Raw genomic sequence first — 20,194 nt, 5'->3', positions numbered from 1 at the left:
GTGAACAGCCAGCCTCTGGCGATGACCTTTTGTGTCTTGCCCTCCTTGTGCAAGGTGTCAGTGGTCATCTTTTGAACAACTGTCCGGTCAGCAGTCTTCCCCATGATTGTGTAGACTACAGAACTAGACTGAGAGACCATTTAAAGGTCTTTGCAAGTGTTTTGAGTTTTTTTATCTGATTAGAGTGGAGCACCAGGTGTCTTCAATAGTTAACCTCTCCACAATATTATAATTTTTTGAGATACTCAAATTGGGGTTTTCATTAGTTGTCAGTTATAATCATCAACATTAAAAGAAATAAACACTTAAAATGTCAGTCTTTGTGAAATGAATGTATACATTATATAAGTTTCACTTTTTGAACGTAATTACTGAAATGAATCAACTTTTATATGATATTCTAATTGTATGACTAGCACCTGTACTTACATTATCCGCTCCCTCCCTGCTCTCAGTCTCCACACCTTCCTGGTTTCCCTTGCCCTGCATCATACCAACCTCCACTGACTACAGAGAACATAATATGGAGAGGGATGGGTATATATAGAAAGATGGATAGAATAAAATTAAAAAACAATGAACAGTACAGAGAGTTGTCACAGTCTGTCAATAATACAATATGTGCTAATAAAGGCATGCACTTAAGTGATTAACATTAGAGTTGTTGTAGTAAGGTGATTAAAAAAGTATCTGTCTGGCTCGGGCTTTGTTTTGTTGGAAACACAGAGGGGTGGAATCACTAAAGGTTTAGGGGTATTAAAATGTGTGCAAACGTCACTTCATGTGCTAATAAGGGGTACCAACCCCAGAGAATCAGGACTGCACGTCACAATGTGCCCACAAGCCATTTAGTGTTTCCCCCTGATGAATATGAAAGTAGGCGGATCTCAAAAGGGATGCCAAAAAATGGGAGGAGGAAATGCAAATAAATTAATGCAGTGGGTGCAATGCAATTCATCAAATCACAAATACATAGAGAACTGACATCAATAGAACATGTAACTTTCATACTGTGTAATTAGACAGATTTATGTAACGTTGCTTTGTTTTACCAATGTTAAAGCAGAACTTTCCTTTTCCCGTAAAAACTCCACACACCCCACCACCTGCCCCATCCCACAGCTCCATGTTCTACCAAGACGGTAGCAACCAATCACTGAAAAATCCTAATACAACAGTGACACTAAGGGTGCTTTCACACTTATAGTCCTATGTGACCATGTGAACAATATGAGGAAGAGAGACAAGTAAACTAAATGAATGATGTGGGAGTAGTATGGAAGGCAGTGTGGAAATGTGTGTGATGTGTTTGTGTGCTGACGAAGCGGCTCTGAAAATGGATGGAGGATGGATGGATGGATGGATATTTGTGTGTGTGCTGCCTGATGGAGTGCTGGGTTGCGAGTGTGTTGTGCAATCACACACACTATGACGACAGTGTGTGTGTGATTGCTGCTGAGCTGTCACTGCATTGAGTTGCTCTGTTGCTTCCTTCGTTCTCTGCCTTTTTTTGCTGGCTCCGCAACAATATAAGTTTGAGAAAAGTGAATTTGTAGACAACCGTGTGCAGCCACGGGGCTGGTGATAATCTAGCATTAGTTTGTATTGGGCTGCGGTAAAGCAGTACGTCTTGCCACCGGGTCGGAGGCAGGAAAGTTGCAAATGCTGTTTTCTGGCCAGAGACAGCGGGGGGATGAAAGACCCCCCAATTACCCCAAAAACACTTCTGTTTTACCCTCACAGGGACTATGAGAAGGATTTAATGAGGTGAAAAAGTTACTTAGTTCTGCTTTAATATCTGCAAAATGTTCATTGTGTCCTGTGCACTACTAAAACAAAGGAATTGCTTTAATTTGATCTTTGTGGTACCCAATTAACTTACTTACTTAGGACATCCTGCTTCTCCCATTGAACTACCTTTGCCATCGATGACCTCTTCATCCAGAAGATGATGGCCTGAATTTTTGCAGTCCACTAAGCCACTAAGCTGCTGGAGTACAGACTTTGTGCTTGTGAATTAGTGAAGTCCAGCCGTTTGATAGCTATGTCTATATTTGCCTCATTATGCACTGTAACGGCTACGATTTATTATCAAACATGTCAAATTCTTTCAGGAAGTTGCCGATTTCCTCTGCCACAACACTTCCTGTCTGGGTTGTATACACCGCTTTTGTTGCTAGAACTTTCTGCCTCATGCTGCCTTTCACTACATAGTGCACTGTGACAGTTAGTTAGTGGTCCTGTGTAAGGCTAGTCCAGCCGTCACAAGTAAGAGCGATGTGGTTGACCTCACTAAGCTCTGAGATTATATTTGATATTTCAACCTGGCACCAAGTTAAGATTAATGTATTAGTTAAATAGTCCCTTGTGGGGGGGGTGTACTTGGGGTTTATTGAATTGATCATATTCCTGCAAACACAAAAACAAACATTAGGTATCTTTAGTAAATTTAACTTTTAAACAGAAAATAAAAGCAATGTGCAATAAATACACACAAACACTTTAGCACGTCCATATGTTGTGATTTTTTTTTTAAACGAAACAAGCACTGCAAAAACATATCTGTCGAATTTAAACCTAAACTGTCTGTGACTGGGGGCAGATAACAAGTAGCTACCAGCTAAGTTAGTTAGCTTAACATTATTCTTAATTGCTTAGAGTACCTAAATGTGGGCGATTCGACATCTGAAACGGGATGCAGCCTTTTCACCACATAAGCTGTAACTTTCCTGTGGCACTCTTCGACTTGCTCCATTCACAGCTTTCCCCTTGCTGCTAGAGTGAATATGGTCACGTCGTTTCTCTGCTGGCTGGGGTCGCTGGCTGGTTAATGCAGCAGCAGCAGCACGCTCAGACTGACTAACGTTAGCATCACTCTGTGAGCTTTCAACAACCATGAATAGATTTGACACAGCTTTAGCAATTGGTAGGTTATAACTTTAGCTAGCCTGTTTTGCCATATTTCTTATGCATCCTCCTTAGGCAGTAAAACGTTTTTGGCAGGTGGTACACTTTGCCAATCCATCCCTTTTTCAAAATAAAATGAAGCTAGACTTTCGAGCAACGGTTTTTGTGGTCCATGTTCAGATGAGTGATGTTCTTCTGACTACTAGAGATACAAACCCGCGTAAACAAACAATCCAAGCTGTTTAGACTGTTGCTTCTGCATGTCAATCTTCCTTTTTAGGCTTGCTTTGCCTTGTAGCTGTTGTGCCTAATGCTGCAATGGGGATCTTGATCACTTGCTGTTTAGTGTGTGTTGTCAGGTTGGAATTAAGTAGGGCTGCAGCTATAGAATATTTTTGTAATTGAGAATTCGACTGAAATTTCTTTGATTAATCAAGTACCAGTAATTGAAGAAAACTTTTGTTTATGTTTTAGTTTTGTTAAAGAGTAATTATAAATATGCATGTGTAAATAGGACATAATGAATGAACAGTTGGTTTCCTTTTCTAGACAGTCAACATTTTTATTTTTAGATGCACATTGTGCAAATCAACAAACGGCAATTGCATCTTAGTTTTTTCTTTGAAGTATCAAAAACATAAGGGAAATTTAAAAAAAGGCAAACAATTTAAAACTAATGACATTGGGTGATATATTTTAAGTATGAGATATGACTAGAAATGAGACATTTTAACTAAAAAAAACAAATATTCTTGAATATAATTTAAAATTAATACCAGCACATTAAGCACCATTTCTTATCCGTCAATGACTTGTGAGCTAAATTTGACAACTGCCCAGCTTGCTTCATTCCGTTTTTCTTTTTCATGTTCTTCATCCTACAGTGCTGTTTATACAGTTTAAATAAACCCTGTATGACTAACATGCGATTTTAGGAGCATAATTACCTATTCGACGGTAGTCATATTTAACAGAAAACTGGCCCTCCGAAGGGCTAACATTACCGGTATATTTGCAATGTAAATTATTGTCAAATTCATTAATTTTCACTACCGTTACATTAACTTACCGGTGCCTTTGGTGGAGATGGAGCATTGAACACGTACTATTGTGGTATGCAACGTTGTCTTACTGTCTTTTTTTGTGCCTTTATTCACTTTTGTCATTGTTACATTTCTCCTGCTGCTTAAACAAACATATCCGCTCCCTCCTCCTCCTTTTTCGTGCATGACATTGTGCCACATTAAATGTAGTCCGGACAAAATACCATGCTTTAAGCTGTAAAAAAGAAATTAAAGATTCCTCAAGATGGAGGAAATTCATCAATCCTTTTTTGTAATCGTGGTAGGCTACTCGAATTATTTGAGAAATCGTTTCAGCCCTATAATCAAGCATTTACGTAGCTCTCTGCCTTATTACTGAGGTGACAGGAGTCGGTATCCTTCCTCTTGTTCAAATTCATAAAGCTGATTGAATGAATCTAAGCATGAAGGGGAACAATTTCATGAACAATTTCATGCTCACTTCGAACAATTTTCGAAGTAAACTTCTCCGGAAATCAAACTTTCTTATGCTTCGGACGTATCGATCATTAGCTGAGAATTTCTGATCTAACGTCACAGTCGGACTGCTGGATTTCAGCAGTGGCATCCGACAGAAGTAAACATACTATGTTGAGTTAAAAGTGGACAAACTGAGCATTGTTTGGCACTTTCATTACCAGATATTAGCATGATTCTTTCTATAGAATAAGATGGTGTTAAAATCACGTGATGTCAAAACTGGTGTCACGTTTCCTTTAAAGCTGTTTGTGCTTCCAGTCTTCATTGGGTTAGTCATTTGTGTTGCTATTTGTTACATTTTGTTTTGTGTCAAGACAACATCATAGCACCAAGGTTAAGAATCAAAGACCTTTGGTAAAGCCCAGTTTGATGTTTTTTAGGTACTTTGGTCCTCACTGATACTTACTCTTGTTTGTTCTTATAGCTGGAGGTATCTCCAAAGAAAAGGTACCAGAGCAATAGTTTGTGTTTTTGTGTCTTCTCCAGGTCAACCTAAAGCGACCCTGTCCTTTCTGGGCTGATGATGGACACTGTGCCATTAAAGACTGCCATGTGGAGCCGTGTCCAGAGGTCAAACTCACTGACTCAATTATACAGACAAATTTGTTTGTATTGGATTTAATCTGGGATTTTACACTACTGTTTATTGTTCTAAATAAAGAGTTTGAACAATGTTTTTCAATGTAAGAGAATATATCCTCTCATTTTATTAACATTTAATGTTTTGTAGAGTAAGATACCTGTTGGCATCAAGTCTGGCAACTACAACAAGGTGAGAACTGCTGACAAACCACAAGCTTTTTGAAGATAAGCATCTGTAGACCACAATTGTAAAATTTAACTTCTTGCCTTTTTTATAAAGTTAAGTATAATGGTATTTATTATGATGATTTTATATTCTAAATTTTACAAGCAGCTCATGTCTCCTAAAACAGAGACAACTGAAGTATTAAGGGGCATTTCAGCACAGAAACCTTTAGGGCTTGCTCAGTAATTTACAAATTACAAACTAAATACTTTGTTTTAGAAAGAGTAATTTAGTTTTTTCCTCTTGAATATTTTAAATATAATATGCAGAGTTTTTGCTTTTTTTCACATTTTTCCTAACTCCCATTAATACTAAAGGGATATTAAGTGGAGCTACTTCATGTTTACTTAATCTATTAGATCATTTTATTCTTGTGATTTCCAGTTTACTGTTACTGAAGTGTTTGCAATGTAACCACTAGCCTTCCCAGCACATTAGGTATAACTGATGGTACGTTTTTGAAGAATGACATTTGTATTCTCAACAAAGGAAAGCCAGAGTTGAGGGGCTTTTCACATAGTATGAAAGTAGATTTTTCTTGAAGTTGCTGGTCTCAAATTGCTGTTACCACCGCACACCAGCTGCAGTTGTCTCAGCACTATCATGTCAGCTGATTACATCAAGGACACAGACATCCTGCATGCAGACCAACCACTGACCCCCACCTCCTCTCACAGGTCACATGCTGTGACCAAGTTCAAACTGATCACTGATTGCCAGCTTCTGGGCAGCTGCTTCTTGTTTGCTTTTTTGTAAACTGGATGTTGACATTCAGCAAAATGTGTATTAATGTCTATCACAGAAATTTACTGGTAGCCAGGAAAATCAAGCAGAGCTCAAGCAGAATGATAAGAGTCACAGTCTCCGAATTCTGCGATGAGCATTAGGCACACTGGGTGTCTTTGAAATCAGTATCAATTGGAAGTGGTTCATTTTACAGACAATGCTGAACCACTGTAGAGGTAAACCATATAGATGTTAGAATTAGGAATACTTAATAATTTTTTTATTTTTATTTTTTAAATGTCTCCTCCTTATTCAGTGTTGCTCAGAAGTAATGCTGGAATCTTGTCTCTAGCCTGGACACAGCACCAGACACAATGACTGACCACACAGGCTAATGCCCTTAACTTACATGATAATGAAGATAGTTTCCTTCATTCAAACACTTAAGAGTGAGGCATTACTTGCCACTCTATCACTAAGCAGCACTCACATGGAGCTTTAGCAAAGCATGAGCTTGTTTACAGTAATTTTAATTACATTTCAAAGGCTTGTTTCAGGATAAAGTGTGGGAATTGTGTCTTGTACCTCAATGAACAAAGATCTTTCCATTATCTTTCTGTCCAGCAGTAAAAAGAATCACTTTATTTTTGGATTTCTCCTTGTTAAATCCTAGAAATGTATTTATGTAAATCATCCAACAACAGAAACAGACTGCCATTTTATTTTCACTATTGCAGTTCACTATAATATTTTCATGTCAGAGACTGTGCATAATATGTGTAGACTTACACTCACTTGAGTACATCACAACACAAATGATGCACACGCCTTTGATTTAGATTTGTTGTAGCTGATCAGTCAGATTTAGAAAATGGCATATTTAAGAGTAACTTTTGTAAATAACTAGTCTAGAGCTTGATAACATGAGTATTTGTAGTGTTTGCTGCAATGGCAGTGGTTGAACCATTATGTGATAATAACACCACCATCCCTTTCCCTCTGTGTGTAGTACTCTCAAGCAGCAAACACAAACTCCGACATGGCTGAGTGTGAGCAAGCCAATGAGCTGGGTGCCATCAACAGCACCTTAAGGTGAGACCAAAGTTAAAGCCTTCCAAATACCAAAATAATTTATATTGCCAATTATTGCATTATGGCTATAATGGTGGTCTAACCTCACTAAAATCAAGTTTAAGATACCACGTCTGTGGCTGATACCACAGCTTAATTTTTAACCACAGAACAGAGATGTAGGAGACCATGTCCCCCTTCCTTCCTTTTTCTCTCACAACCCTGAACAATTGTTTGTTTTTCCCCCGGCTTTTTCAAGAAGCACATGGCCAAACCCTTTGTTCTGCTTCTGCCCCAAGAATTGACAAAAACATTCTGACTATGTTCTGAGATATTGTCATATTTCTTTTTCCAAAAAAGTTTCTATTCAAACTCACTCACACCCACATGACAATCTGCAATCCATGATCCACCAAAGCAAATCTGATTGGCTCCCGCAAAAACATCAACTAATAGGAATGCTTAAACCCGGATATAGTATGTCATCACCACTATAAGACCAAGCGGCAAATTTTGATTTTGGATGGCTCTGGTCGCATGGGCCATCCCCTTCGCGATGTTCTCTTTTAAATTTTATTTGTAACCTTTTAATCCTAATTTTTAACCAAGTTTGCGCGTTCCATAGAAGAAAAACCTCTGATTCCAACTGCAGCTCCAACACTGAGGACCAAGACTGGGACCAAACCTGCATGAGCTGAACCACTGAAAACCCACACCAGAGAGGAAAGCACGCTGAAGCTGGAGAAAGTCCACGCAAAGTCAGTTTTTGACCTGTGGTGAAGATAACACAAGCCAGAACCAGGTGATACCTGCTGCTGCTGAGACGAACTGTGAAAACCAGCTTTAAAACCAACCGTGAAACGCGTTGAAAACCCAGCAAAAGGCGGCTCTCTTCACCAGCCCGCTCCGTCACAGAGACGGACCACGGTCCTATCAGAACCGAGGTACTCTAGATTTCAAATTTCCAATTGGGCCTAATGTAATTACAGCTACATAGTTCATCTCCACACTGATCTTAGCATAGCTATCTCACACACACACACGCACACACACACTGAAACCACAGTTTTCTTTTTTTTTTTTTTTTTTTAATAAGCTTTTACTTTAAATTGTATATACTTAACATTTATCCTGAGCTTATTGAGTGTAGCGCTCTTTTAGTTTTATTGTGTAAGTAGGTTTAACTCTTTTGATTAATAAATGTTTATGCTTAAAATTTGTCTTTGATTCATGTTCCAAAATAATATTTTTTGTTATTGGCGAGTAGATAGATTGACAAGAATACACACCCTGGATGACAAGGTATTAATAACAATTAAAGTGATCTAAGACACTTTAAACTCTATCTTAGATGGCACCTCTTGGTAAATTCATTTAGTATTAATGATAATTATTATTATAATTACCACTCCTTATCTACCCCCTACACAAGACAATGCAGTTGCATGAATTAATATTAATGCTTCAAAGAATAAATACATTAAAATTATTTAGTGCTGACTTTCCAACAATGCACAATATAAAATATGATAAAATAAAAAATTTTTTTTAACTTGAGCCCTCGCATGTGTACATTAGATAAAACTATAAAGGCCTATAACTTAAAAAATGCATTTAAGTTCTTAATGAAGAGTACCTTCTCTGCTTTATAGTGCTGACAGTCTCGCACAGTCAGCACTCTCTGATCTCCACGTGGATTCTCCTCATCCATCAGGGCGTGGATCATTTCTTGTTCGTGCTGCTTTATTCCACCATCCAAGTAATGATCTTTAGGATCTGAATAGATCTTGGTGAAACATGTGCTGACACTCTAAAGCCTAATTTATGCTTTTGACATGTAGCTAGGATTTTCTGGATGTGCGCGTCAGGCTGCGATGTAGGAGTCCGTGTTGACACAGTCTACTTGATGCATAAACATAAACTGCACTGGAGAGTGTTTCCATTGTTTTGCTCCATGGTCTGTCTCAACCGCTGCTTAGGAGACATTTTGGTGCTCAGATATACTGAGATACGACCACTCTGTGGACATGTTAGCCCACAAGCTACTGCGGTGTTTGCTCGTTTCATCGCAACATCCTATTTCGACCAGGTTGTTTCGGTAAAAAAAATTTCAGAGGCCGAAATTTTTTACCCATTTTTTTTTTTACAGTATATCCATTTCCATGTCATTCCCACTTTACTTTTTTACAGTAGTGCCCAATTGGTTGATCAATCCGTCGATCACAGAGACGTTGGGTATTGATCACGTGCGTGGGCCGTGAGGCGTCATAAATGACCGAAAGTAGATTGCACATATCAGCCCTGGATTCCTTAGTTACAATTCAGCCTCTTAGCACATAGTGTGGTGGCACTAGTGCCCCAATGGATTTTCAATTACAGCCTCCAAAAAGCAGAAGAAGACCCTTTTCCAGCCGAGCCGGCCCCAGTACATTAACGAAAGCAGCATCTTCAGACCAAACATCCTACATTTGTGGGGAAGCCAGTGGAGTTCTTTTGTGGTACTGACTAGCACTGATAAATGTAGATTGTAACCGACTGTCTTTTCTAAGCCAGATACAGAGCACCATGCCGCAATGCGGTCCTGTTCACTTGAGTTGAATGACCCTTCCCTTACCTTGCTAACCCACTTTATAGCACGGTAATAAGCAGCAAGTGCGCAAACCTACCTGTAAACCAGATTGGGCCCCAAGCTCATTCCCTCTGATTTAGCCTACAGTTTCTCCCAATCCCCCTCCGTTTTGGTTTCCCCTTATTAGATTAGGGGAAGGCTATTAAACTGAATGTGGTTGATTGAGTTGAGATGTGTGTAGAGCTGAGAAAATGTAACCTAAAGTGAGATAGCTATTGGTAATAGAACACATTTACTGTATAAAGGCCACTTAAATCACTTGGCTTTGTCCAATCAGATACTGAGTACATGTTCAATTCTAGTCATCTGCAAATACAGTGCATTATTTGTCAATAGGTTTTTGTAAGCTTGCTCTCCCCAATGTATGCATGCCCAACATTACTGTCTTTACTTAGTGTAGTTCCAGGATAAGCAAAGTTCGAGTTTTCTATTGTTTTTTTTCTTTTGTATTACAATTATTTTATTGAAAGCATAGTTTCAGTTGTTCAATCTCTGAAATAATGTTTTAATATTGATTATAAACTACAATCTAAAAATACTATTGCAACAACACATCATCAGTAGTGTAAAACTAAACTGTCTCACAACGGTCTAAATCCAGCTCACGTTCCCTCTTTATGCTATTTTTGAAAAATATATCTTGTCTTTGTGATGTGTTGAGGTTTTTTTTTTTTGTTGTATGATCTTGGCAACAGTAACCAGAGTAAAGAGGCATTCGCTGACTGGGCGAGACACGACGATGCTCAGGATCACTTCTGTGAGCTGGATGGTGAGGAACGTTTCTTTGTGTTCATTTGTTTCTCGCTCCAAAAATTTCATTTAAAAAGAAAGAGTTCTCATAACTGATTGAATTTTGTTAGTTGACTTTTAAAATCCTCCAGTTTGATAAATTTCTACATTTTAAGCAAGGCACTTAGTCATATTACCATAAGATACCCTGCTCACTACATGTTTTTAAATGTAATGTAACATCAGCACAGATTTGCATTCACCCAGAATGTTTTTATTTTGTGCTTTTAGTCCTTGTGCTTACATGTATTTGTGATTTCAGATGAGACTTCACCTGATGCTGAATATGTGGACCTGTTGTTAAATCCTGAGCGCTTCACTGGATATAAGGGTCCTTCAGCCTGGAGAGTCTGGAACAGCATCTATGAAGAAAACTGCTTCAAGTGGGTCTGAAATGCTGCCTCCTGCACATAATGCATGGCACTCTCTGGTCGAAGTGACTTGGTTTTGTGTTCAACAATGTTGGAAAATCCTCAATGATATTTTTTTACCTTGAAATTCAAGGACTTTGCCTAGCTGGACCCCACAATATAACAATTTAATGTCTTAATTTTACCTTTTCATGTAAGCTGTATTAAAAAAAAAAAAGTTACTTTAGGGGTCCTCTGGTCAACATGACCCAATAGTCAAATCACAGAATCAGGATTACAACTCAAAAATGTGAGAGTCCTTTTGTTCTGTCAAAGATCAAAAGTCTTCTCCAGCATAGTTAACTGCCTGTGATCAGATTAGACCAAAGGAGATGGGGCTGTTGTTCATAGTGTCCTGGCATGCAGGATCAGAGACTCCCTTGATTGAAATGCTACAATATTGATATTTTTTTTTGTATGTGTGCAATTTCACACCCTACACATGTGTTTCTCAAATAGGGGTACGGGTATGCGATGGCATGGGGGGTGAGAGAAAGATTAACAAATAGTTACTGGAAGTGATACTATAGAAATAAATCTATTTAGGTGCCACTAATTCAGGGTTTTTTAACCTTGGGTCCACGACCCAATGTGGGGTCACCTGGAGTTTATTTGGGGTCACCTGATATTTCAGAAAAATTAAAATTGATTTTTGAAGTTTTTTAAGTATTATAATTTTTTATCTAAAACAACACACAATCTCATATTTATGCAAGAGGATTAGGGCCACTGGGAAAAAAAGGACTGGAGAAAAAAGTTAACACAAAAAATAGAATTTAGACTATAAAAAGAAAATGAACAAAAAAAAAGACTAAAAAAAAAAAAATTAAGATTACAATTGTCATTTCTTCCTCTAGTGCAGGGGTCACCAACCTTTTTGAAACCTAGAGCTACTTCTTGGATACCGATTAATGCGAAGGGCTACCAGTTTGATACACACTTAAATAAATTGCCAGAAATAGCCAATTTGCTCAATTTACCTTTAACTCTATGTTATTATTAATAATTAATATTTATCTTTGTGGAAACACTGATCATCTCAATGATTTCTCACAATAAATATATATAGAAACAGATAAATATCAATATGCAACACTTTATTTTTATATTTTCTCTAAGTGCACGTTTTTCATTTTCAAAAAAGCTTTTTAAAGAGAAAATGAAATAATGAAATAATTCAATTTCACAGTGTTCTTTTATTTGAAAAACACATATAAAGTAAAGAACAAATTCCACAGTACCTGTGCAAATGGTAAATGGTGGTAGTAGTAGAATAAATAAAATAAATAACATAAAATTAAACAAAAAAAGCATACATTGCATAAATTATTCATCAATCTATGCAATGTATGCTTGAAATAAAAATAATCAACAAAAGGAAAATTAAACATAGCCTATACAACAACGGCTATAACCATAACAGAAACACTTCCCTACACATGGTTGGATTTGATTTTCTCCCGATTTCCTCACTGACATAGTCCGGGCGGACCATCCTTCACTGAGCGTCGTTTCCGGCCGGACAATAATAACGATTACACCTCTTCTTATGCGGTGTAATCGTTATTATTATTACAACAATATTATTATTACAATAATATAATTACACCACATAAGAAGAGGAAGAAGAGTCTTCTTCCTCTTCTTATGCGGTGTAATCGTTATTATTGTACGGCTGGAAATGACGCTCAGTGAAGGATGGTCCGCCCGGACAATGTCGGGCAGAAATCAGGAGAAAATCGGGAGAATGGTGGCCCCAGGAGATTTTCGGGAGGTACACTGAAATTCGGGAGTTTCCCGGGAAAATCGGGAGGGTTGGCAAGTATGTATTAAACACAAAAAACACTTTACATTTTAAGTGTTTATATATATGTATTGTCATTTCTAAGTTACATGTAAGTGTGATTTAAACAAGAATAGCTAAATAAATAAATCTATATATATATAAAAGCTCACTGGTAAGTGCTGCTATTTGAGCTATTTTTAGAACAGGTCAGCGGGCGACTCATCTGGTCCTTACGGGCGACCTGGTGCCCGCGGGCACCGCGTTGGTGACCCCTGCTCTAGTGGCTCTGTTTTTTTTCAGTGAGTGCTTTTTTTTTCCTTTTTCCAGTTGCCCTAATCCTTTTTCGTACTATGTTTCTCTACTTTCACTTTCAACTAAAATGCAGTGAAAAAAATGTTTTTTGGGTCTCCAGAAATTCTTTATGAAAATGCAGTCACGATAAAAAGGTTGGGAACCATTGCACTAAATACTGTTTCTTTCCACTTATTTACAAAACTAGTGCAGTGCCTGTAGGAAGTAAGTATATATATTTACTACTGTAATATAGGCTGGCATACATCTGCCGCTTGCTGAGAGAGCGAGAGAGTTAGAACTACAAATTAACTTTCTTCTGTTGGTTCTTGTTTTTTATTTTTTTTATTTTGCCATTGAAAGAGGCCATTACGTCTCAAAATAACTTCACTAATCAATCGATTTTTATTTGTATAGCGCTAATTTGTAATGCGTGTTATTGCAAGACACTTAACAGAAAACAGGTAAAAGACCTTACTGTTTATCAACCCACAGCAGTGGTGAGATCACCTGTTTTTAACCCCTTACGGGATTATCAGGATCAGCTCTTTATCTATCAGGTAAGAGTCCAGTGCTAGGGTATTACCAGATCTTAATTTGGGCCGGATCCTGCAGCAGCAAGAGTCAGCAAAAATTGTGTCTTGTCAGCTTGGAAGATGATAGAAAAAGGCTAAAAAAAAAAAGGCAGTTGGATTTAAAGAGTTTTTTTAAGCCAATAAGTGAAGCCTGAGATAAAAAGCTCCAATGTTTGTGGAAATTGCGGAGCAGCAGCACAGCAGCAGTTAGCGTAGCAGCACTTGTAGCAACGATGCTAATGCAGGAGCACCTGCCTCCAACAGACACGACACAGGAGAACTGTCCAGGGGACATGAGAAGAACGCAGGGAGAGAGAAGAGAAGGAGAAAGTTCTGGTATGGACATTGAAAGAGGGGTTCAGTTCAAAACCAAGATGAGCTGCTACTGTTGGCTTATAAAAGATGAGGTAGGCCTCGGCTGTGAAATATGTAAAAAAGTTGTTAGGATACAAAGTTCTCCTTCTATTTTGGAGAAATAAAAGGTAAGCACCCATTATATTTTCATTTTCTGCTGTGCTGCCGATTCATTAGTGGAGTTATGGTATGGGTGTAAAAGTTTAAAGTGGCTAGATTAGTGGTGATTTTGCACTGTCCTTGGTGCTGAAACATGGTAGATTTTGGCAGTTTTCACTCAGAGAGAGACGGATGCACTCCATAATGGGGGATTGTCCGTGCTTCTTTAACGCTGATTCATAATTCTTTTATTAAACATTTCGGTTAATTGGTTGTTTGTGTTCATGTGATATTATTGGCCCATTTAGTTAGCGAAAGGCGTTTTAAAAATGTTTTTATTCCGTGACATTTTTGTTTTTCTCTTACTGCCGGAACAACACACGGCGGGTGTTCCAGGACCTGATGATTTACAAGATAAGCACTGGCTATTAACCTCTGACATTCCATTGGACTAATTAAGCTGATACACCGTATTTTCCGGGCTATTGGATGCACCGCTGTATTGGTCACATTCCAATAATTTAGCAATTTTCCAAGAAAAAATCACGCAAAGACCGCTCTGTGACATAGTCCTCATCCTATTGGCTGATGAGGGTGTCCTTCTAACGACTTGGCCATTCAGAACGGATAGGTAGGCGGGCTGCTGTACTCCGGTTAATCGAGGTTTCCGTGTATTTCCTCATAGTTTGATCTGTTTAAACGGATGAGTTTCCATCTATAGATTAAGTCTCCACCTCACTGCCCCCCATCTGCATATCAGTCCATTTACAGCTTTTTATGGTCACTTTTTACTGGATCCTCCAGACCGTTACAGCGCTCCGTCCGCTCCCGAGCACTATTAGCCTCTGCAGCGAACACGTTGACATGATAGCTTCTGAATAAATGTAACATGGTTATTTGGCAACCTTAAGCTGTATGTTTTTCACTTTAAATGTTACTTTTATAAGTTAACAGAGTATGATTATGTTAAAAGTTACATTGATTCAAAGAGTTTGATTCATACTTGCATATTTTCTGAACAGCAAGGCTCTAAAAGCAAAGGGTAAGGATAATACTGGTTTATTAAACAATTCTCTTTACATCTAAAGAGCGATGGGCATCTCAGCTCATCATGCCCACCTAGAGGACTAGAGGGGTACTAATATTTTCTTGAAGCTTATTGATACTTTGCTGTTTTTACTATTGCATTTAGTCAAATGCCCAACACACCCCTGATTCTAAATCTATTGTGTGTTCTTCTGTTTCTATCTCAGCTTTTGATCACTAGTCAAATTCATTTTTCTGTTTTTCTGCTGTTTGGTGTATCCTCTTGACTATCAGATGAGTATAAAATGATAATATTTAGTTGCTGCAGAATAGATATGGTTGAATTGAAGAGAGTTGTAGGAAGCATACTGCCCTATTTTTTTTTCTTTTTAAGCTTATGTTATTCAGTTTGTTGGCCAGCAACTTGATAAAATCTTAAATGAAAGATCCTTAGAGAATAAAATGGTAAATGGACTTGATTTATATAGCGCTTTATAACCACACTGAAGCAGTCCCAAAGCGCTTTACACATCAGCTCATTCACCCATTCACTCTCACATTCACACACCAGTGGGACAGGACTGCCATGCAAGGCGCTAGTCGACCACTGGGAGCAACTTAGGGTTCAGTGTCTTGCCCAAGGACACTTCGACACATAGTCAGGTACTGGGATCGAACCTCCAACCTCTCGATCAGAAGACGACCCTCTACCACCTGAGCCACGGTCGCCAAATCTTAGTAGATTTGTGATATTTTTCTTCTTTCCCTCTTTCAAATGTGAATAAAACTGAATTTTGTTTGTGCCTCTTAAATTCGGACTTTTGTCTTCACAGACCTCGGTCCGTGTATCGTCCACTCAATCCTCTGGTTCCCAGCAGAGGTATGTTGTGCTTGATCCCATTTCTAAGTTATTTTTTACATGTTTAAGTTAAAAAGTCATAGAATATTTTTTCTTTAAATGCTGTGGTAGACATGTTCTTCTGTTGATCAATGTAACATTCCAAGCTTTAGTTTTGTTGTGCCAAGTGTACATTTTGCATGGGGTAAATTCACAAAATAAGTCACCAAGTAAAAATAAAGTAATTTAACATAACTGAAAGTATCAAGATAGCATGTGTGTTGCACACATTTTTATTTACAGCATCTAACATCACCACAGAAATGGATAAAGACATAAGATAGTGACTTATTCACTTATCATATTTCAAGCATGATTTTGATTTCCAAACAACAAAACATAGTTGTGAATAAAAGTGCCCACTCAGGCTACTTAACAGAGCATCTTTTCCTTCATTCCTCTGAATCAACAGAAGTTATATAGGCTTAGGTTTGTGTAATAAGAACCTGCCACTATTGTCTCCATCCTCAAGACCAAACTTCTTCAGCTCATTGCCTTTGTTTCTTGCTCTCACTGTTTTATTTGTGAGAGTGCATGAAACAAAGATTGCTCTACACACAAAGTAAAATGTATTGTCAGAAAAATTATTAGTTTCAAGTTACTATAAGATTAATGAACTATGTAAAGTTGTATCCTCTGTATGTTTGATGATTTGCATGCAATATGTAAAAATAAAAACCAACTTTACAGTTGCAGCACAAAAAGGTAAATAAGGTTTTGTATTAGATTCATGATGCTTTGTGCCAATTAAAAATGACCTCCATCAAACTTATTTGTCCTTTTTCTGCTTGCTTTTCAGGAGATGATGATGGTGAGGAAAATTAAATCTGCCTGTATTCATTCAAAGACTTTTCATTTGTGTATAAATGCTGTACATGATCTAATTAGCCTAAATTTGTGGGTCAATTTGCAGGAGAAGGTTTCTACAATTGGCTTGAAGGTGAGTTTTAATCTTTTGCTCACATTTTTATCAATCTATTTAAAAAATCACATTTCAATTGTTTTTGTATGTCAATGCAAGAAGAAGATCCACTTATATTTTACGAAAATATAGTTTGGTAGTTAACTAAATTGGAGAAAATGTTCAAATGACAAAAACATTCTAACATTGTGAAAACTTACAAAATATTGTTCACTGTATTCCAGTGAAGATTAAAAACTTCCTTTGTTTTGATTTGTTTCTAAAATGCAATATAAATAATCAAAAGTAGCCGCCTCCGCACCGTGACGTAACACGTCTGTGCACTCGGTCAGTGGTGTTTGAAAGATGGAAAATAGAAGGAGCAAGGGTGGCGAGGAGAAGGCAAGAATTAAAAAGAGGAAAGTTCTGGAAACGGACGCAGCCAAATGTGCTAAAATTGGCAACTTTTTCACTAAAACTAGCTTGCGGTTTAAAACGACAAATGAGGACGATGAAATGGGTAAGGCAAGATGTTGAACTTTGCCTCCAAACCACCGTTCAAGTAAATTAATTATCAAGTCAATGAATTGTGTGACTTTGGCATATAACATAACGTTATATAATTTAGATAATAGTATGATGCGATGCCACATAACTGGGAAACTTTGTCTTGTAGCCGTTCAGACTCCTTCCATTGAACAGCAGGATGTTGTACTGGAGATCAAAATTTGTTCCTTCAGTAAAAACTGCGTCATTTGTGTTCATCTGATCCTCTCTTAGTACAATTTGCTAATTGATGCCTACCATGTGATTGGACTGGCCTACAAGTTGCTATTAAGACTGTCTGTCACATAAGTAGCCTGTGAGAGGAGTTTTTCAACAGTGAAATTCATAAAAAACAGACTCAAGGGCACTTTGACCCAGAAGAAACTTGGGGCATTCGTGCTCATGTGCACTGAGAAAGAAATTATCATGTCTTTGGACAATTATACTGTAATAAACAAAGTCACAGAGACCAGTGCACTGCTCAGGCGTTTATTAATGTTTTAGGGTTGGCCATGTTTGAAACTACTCTTATGCAGAAGGAAAAAAGATAATGGCATCATTAGAAAGTTTTGTTATACTGTGAATAACAAACTTGCAGAGAACAGTGCATTAATTATTTTATTCTTTATTCATAAAGATTAAATATCTGTGAACACTCATTTGCTTGATATTTGATATTGCAGAAAAGGATATTCCGATGTTGTAAAGATTAGTGTTGGAGATTGGCCTTATAATGAATGTTCTCATATTTGTGAAATCTAAGTTGTGATGGAACTGTTTCCTTGCAGAAGAAAAAGAAATGATTGTGTTATTAGAAAGTGCGACACTTTATTTTTTTCATTTAATATTTAATATTTTTATTTATTCTTTTATTTCATTTTTAAGGTTTGGATATCTGTAAACACTTATTTGAACAGAATATAGATTCTGATATTGTTGAAAATGATGTGTTGTAATGTTGGAGATGTGCACAATTCAGTGGAAACCTTACTTGCACTGAATTGGAAATATTTCAGAAAAATACCCTGAATTACAAGGCTTTACGTAACGGTGCGCTATTGTAGACTTAACATATAAGGTTATAATAACATGATTTAAATAAGAACAGGTCATGATCTAAAGTGGGCCGGTCTGAGGCATGAAACTCCAGGGCTGAAAATGAGTCCCACTCCGGACCTGCTGCCCACTGCTCCTCAGGGATGGAGTACGGTAATTTAAATGCAGAGAACAAATTTTGCGTATGTACCGGAACATATATGACAATAAATTAAATTCTATTCTATATTCTAAAGGCCAGTCCCTTACCAAAAAAATTACTTGTTCTTAATAACAAACAAGATGCCCTATAAAATAAATTGCACAAAGTATCTAAGTTGTTGGTTGAGATTAATTACAGTGACAGTATAAGAGAACTGCATATTTAATTAGATTTTTGGATCACCAAGACTGTCTAGTGTAATTTTCCCCATTTGTGATAGAATTCTCACAGTGACGCACAGATATCCTCTTGCTTTTGAAAATTATCCAGCTGATTTTTCCAGGCTTAAAAAGCATTGTGAAAATACAAGCTCTGCTGTGGATTTCAGTAGTATTTGTTTTGTCAGGAAGTTCTACCTGAGGAGTAGCGCAAATTTGCTTGTTGTGAAACAAGTGATTTTTGTCACAAAAATTATTCAAAAGATTGATACTGTCTCTCTCCAGATGCTTCGAGCCCAGCATTCACAGTATTTATAGACATAAATAAAATGTTATTTATTGTAAGAGTTTTTTGGCTGGATATGTTTGTGTTTATTATTTGGACATGACAAATTCCATGACATTTTTCCAAATAGTGGCCAAAAGAAAAGGCAACTATTTTTTTCATAATTACCTAAACAATAATTACTAAGAAGTCATGAACAGAATTGAAAATGATCACATTAAAAAAACAAAAAAATGGGAATACCCCTGATTATATAAATTAGGTTTAGAAGATGGATCGATTGTAATTTAGTGTGAGCTCTCGAGTTTTAATGTATTCTTTTGTCTTTGCTTTGTTCAGGTTTGTGTTTAGAGAAAAGAGTTTTCTATCGACTCATCTCTGGCTTGCACAGCAGTATCAACATTCATCTGTGTGCCGACTACCTGCTGGATGGTAAGAGCTTCATACTTGATGTCATTAGGTATAGTTTCCTTTTGCACGGAGGTTGTTTCTTGAGGTCCTACTTGTTCACATCTGGTGATCCCCTGCAGTGGTGCTGGCCAGTGTGCTAACTCTTGCTGGGTGCCGGTGGTGTTTTTGTCTTTTTTGTTGTACAGGCTTTTCCTGTGACGCGATGCCAGGATGTGGGGCAATGTGGCGTGGCGTAACAGGGCATTGTTTGGTGGTGGGGGGACATACAGCCGATCAGCAGTTTGACCATGAATCTTTTAATAATTGTTTTGTAGTCCAGACTTGAATGTCTTTATATTGGGAGAACTAAGTAAAAAAATTACGGCAAGATTGGCTGACCATAAATGCCATTAAAGTGGGAAACCCACAATATTATATAGCTTTACATTATACAGAGGATAAGCATAGTCAATCAATCAATCATCAATCAATCTTTTATTTGTATAGCGCCAAATCATAACCAATGGTATCTCAAGACACTTTACAGTAGAGCAGTCTTAAGGACAGACTCTTCATTTTATGGATACACACATATGCATATATACGTATATACACATACATATGTATCCCACACCAACATGAATTCATCATGGCGGCAAGGAAAACCTTCTGTTAAGCAGCAGGAACCTTGTGTGGATCCCATTCCTATGATGAACAGCCATCC

The 20,194-nt window shown here is 37.5% G+C and overlaps 1 protein-coding gene across 3 annotated transcripts in view; it reads left to right on the top strand.

The window, feature by feature from the left end:
• The window catches only part of ero1b (endoplasmic reticulum oxidoreductase 1 beta), a 52,682-nt gene that overhangs the window by 7,711 nt on the left and 24,777 nt on the right, over positions 1–20,194 (top strand). For all 3 annotated transcript variants that reach the window (XR_003674111.1, XM_028447273.1, XM_028447280.1), the window contains exons 3-11: positions 4,956–5,039; positions 5,200–5,241; positions 7,013–7,095; positions 10,399–10,472; positions 10,755–10,875; positions 15,867–15,913; positions 16,731–16,742; positions 16,845–16,871; positions 19,420–19,512. Coding sequence is in view for 2 of the 3 variants with exons in the window: in XM_028447273.1 (XP_028303074.1) it covers positions 4,956–5,039; positions 5,200–5,241; positions 7,013–7,095; positions 10,399–10,472; positions 10,755–10,875; positions 15,867–15,913; positions 16,731–16,742; positions 16,845–16,871; positions 19,420–19,512 (583 nt within the window). In the remaining variant the exon portion in view is untranslated. The remainder of the gene's footprint in view (positions 1–4,955; positions 5,040–5,199; positions 5,242–7,012; positions 7,096–10,398; positions 10,473–10,754; positions 10,876–15,866; positions 15,914–16,730; positions 16,743–16,844; positions 16,872–19,419; positions 19,513–20,194) is intronic.

The sequence above is a fragment of the Gouania willdenowi genome, chromosome 1 (assembly GCF_900634775.1).
Source record: "Gouania willdenowi chromosome 1, fGouWil2.1, whole genome shotgun sequence".
Taxonomy (NCBI): Eukaryota; Metazoa; Chordata; class Actinopteri; order Blenniiformes; family Gobiesocidae; genus Gouania; species Gouania willdenowi.
Note: the sequence above shows the minus strand (reverse complement) of the source record. Positions and strands in the feature narration are given on the sequence as shown.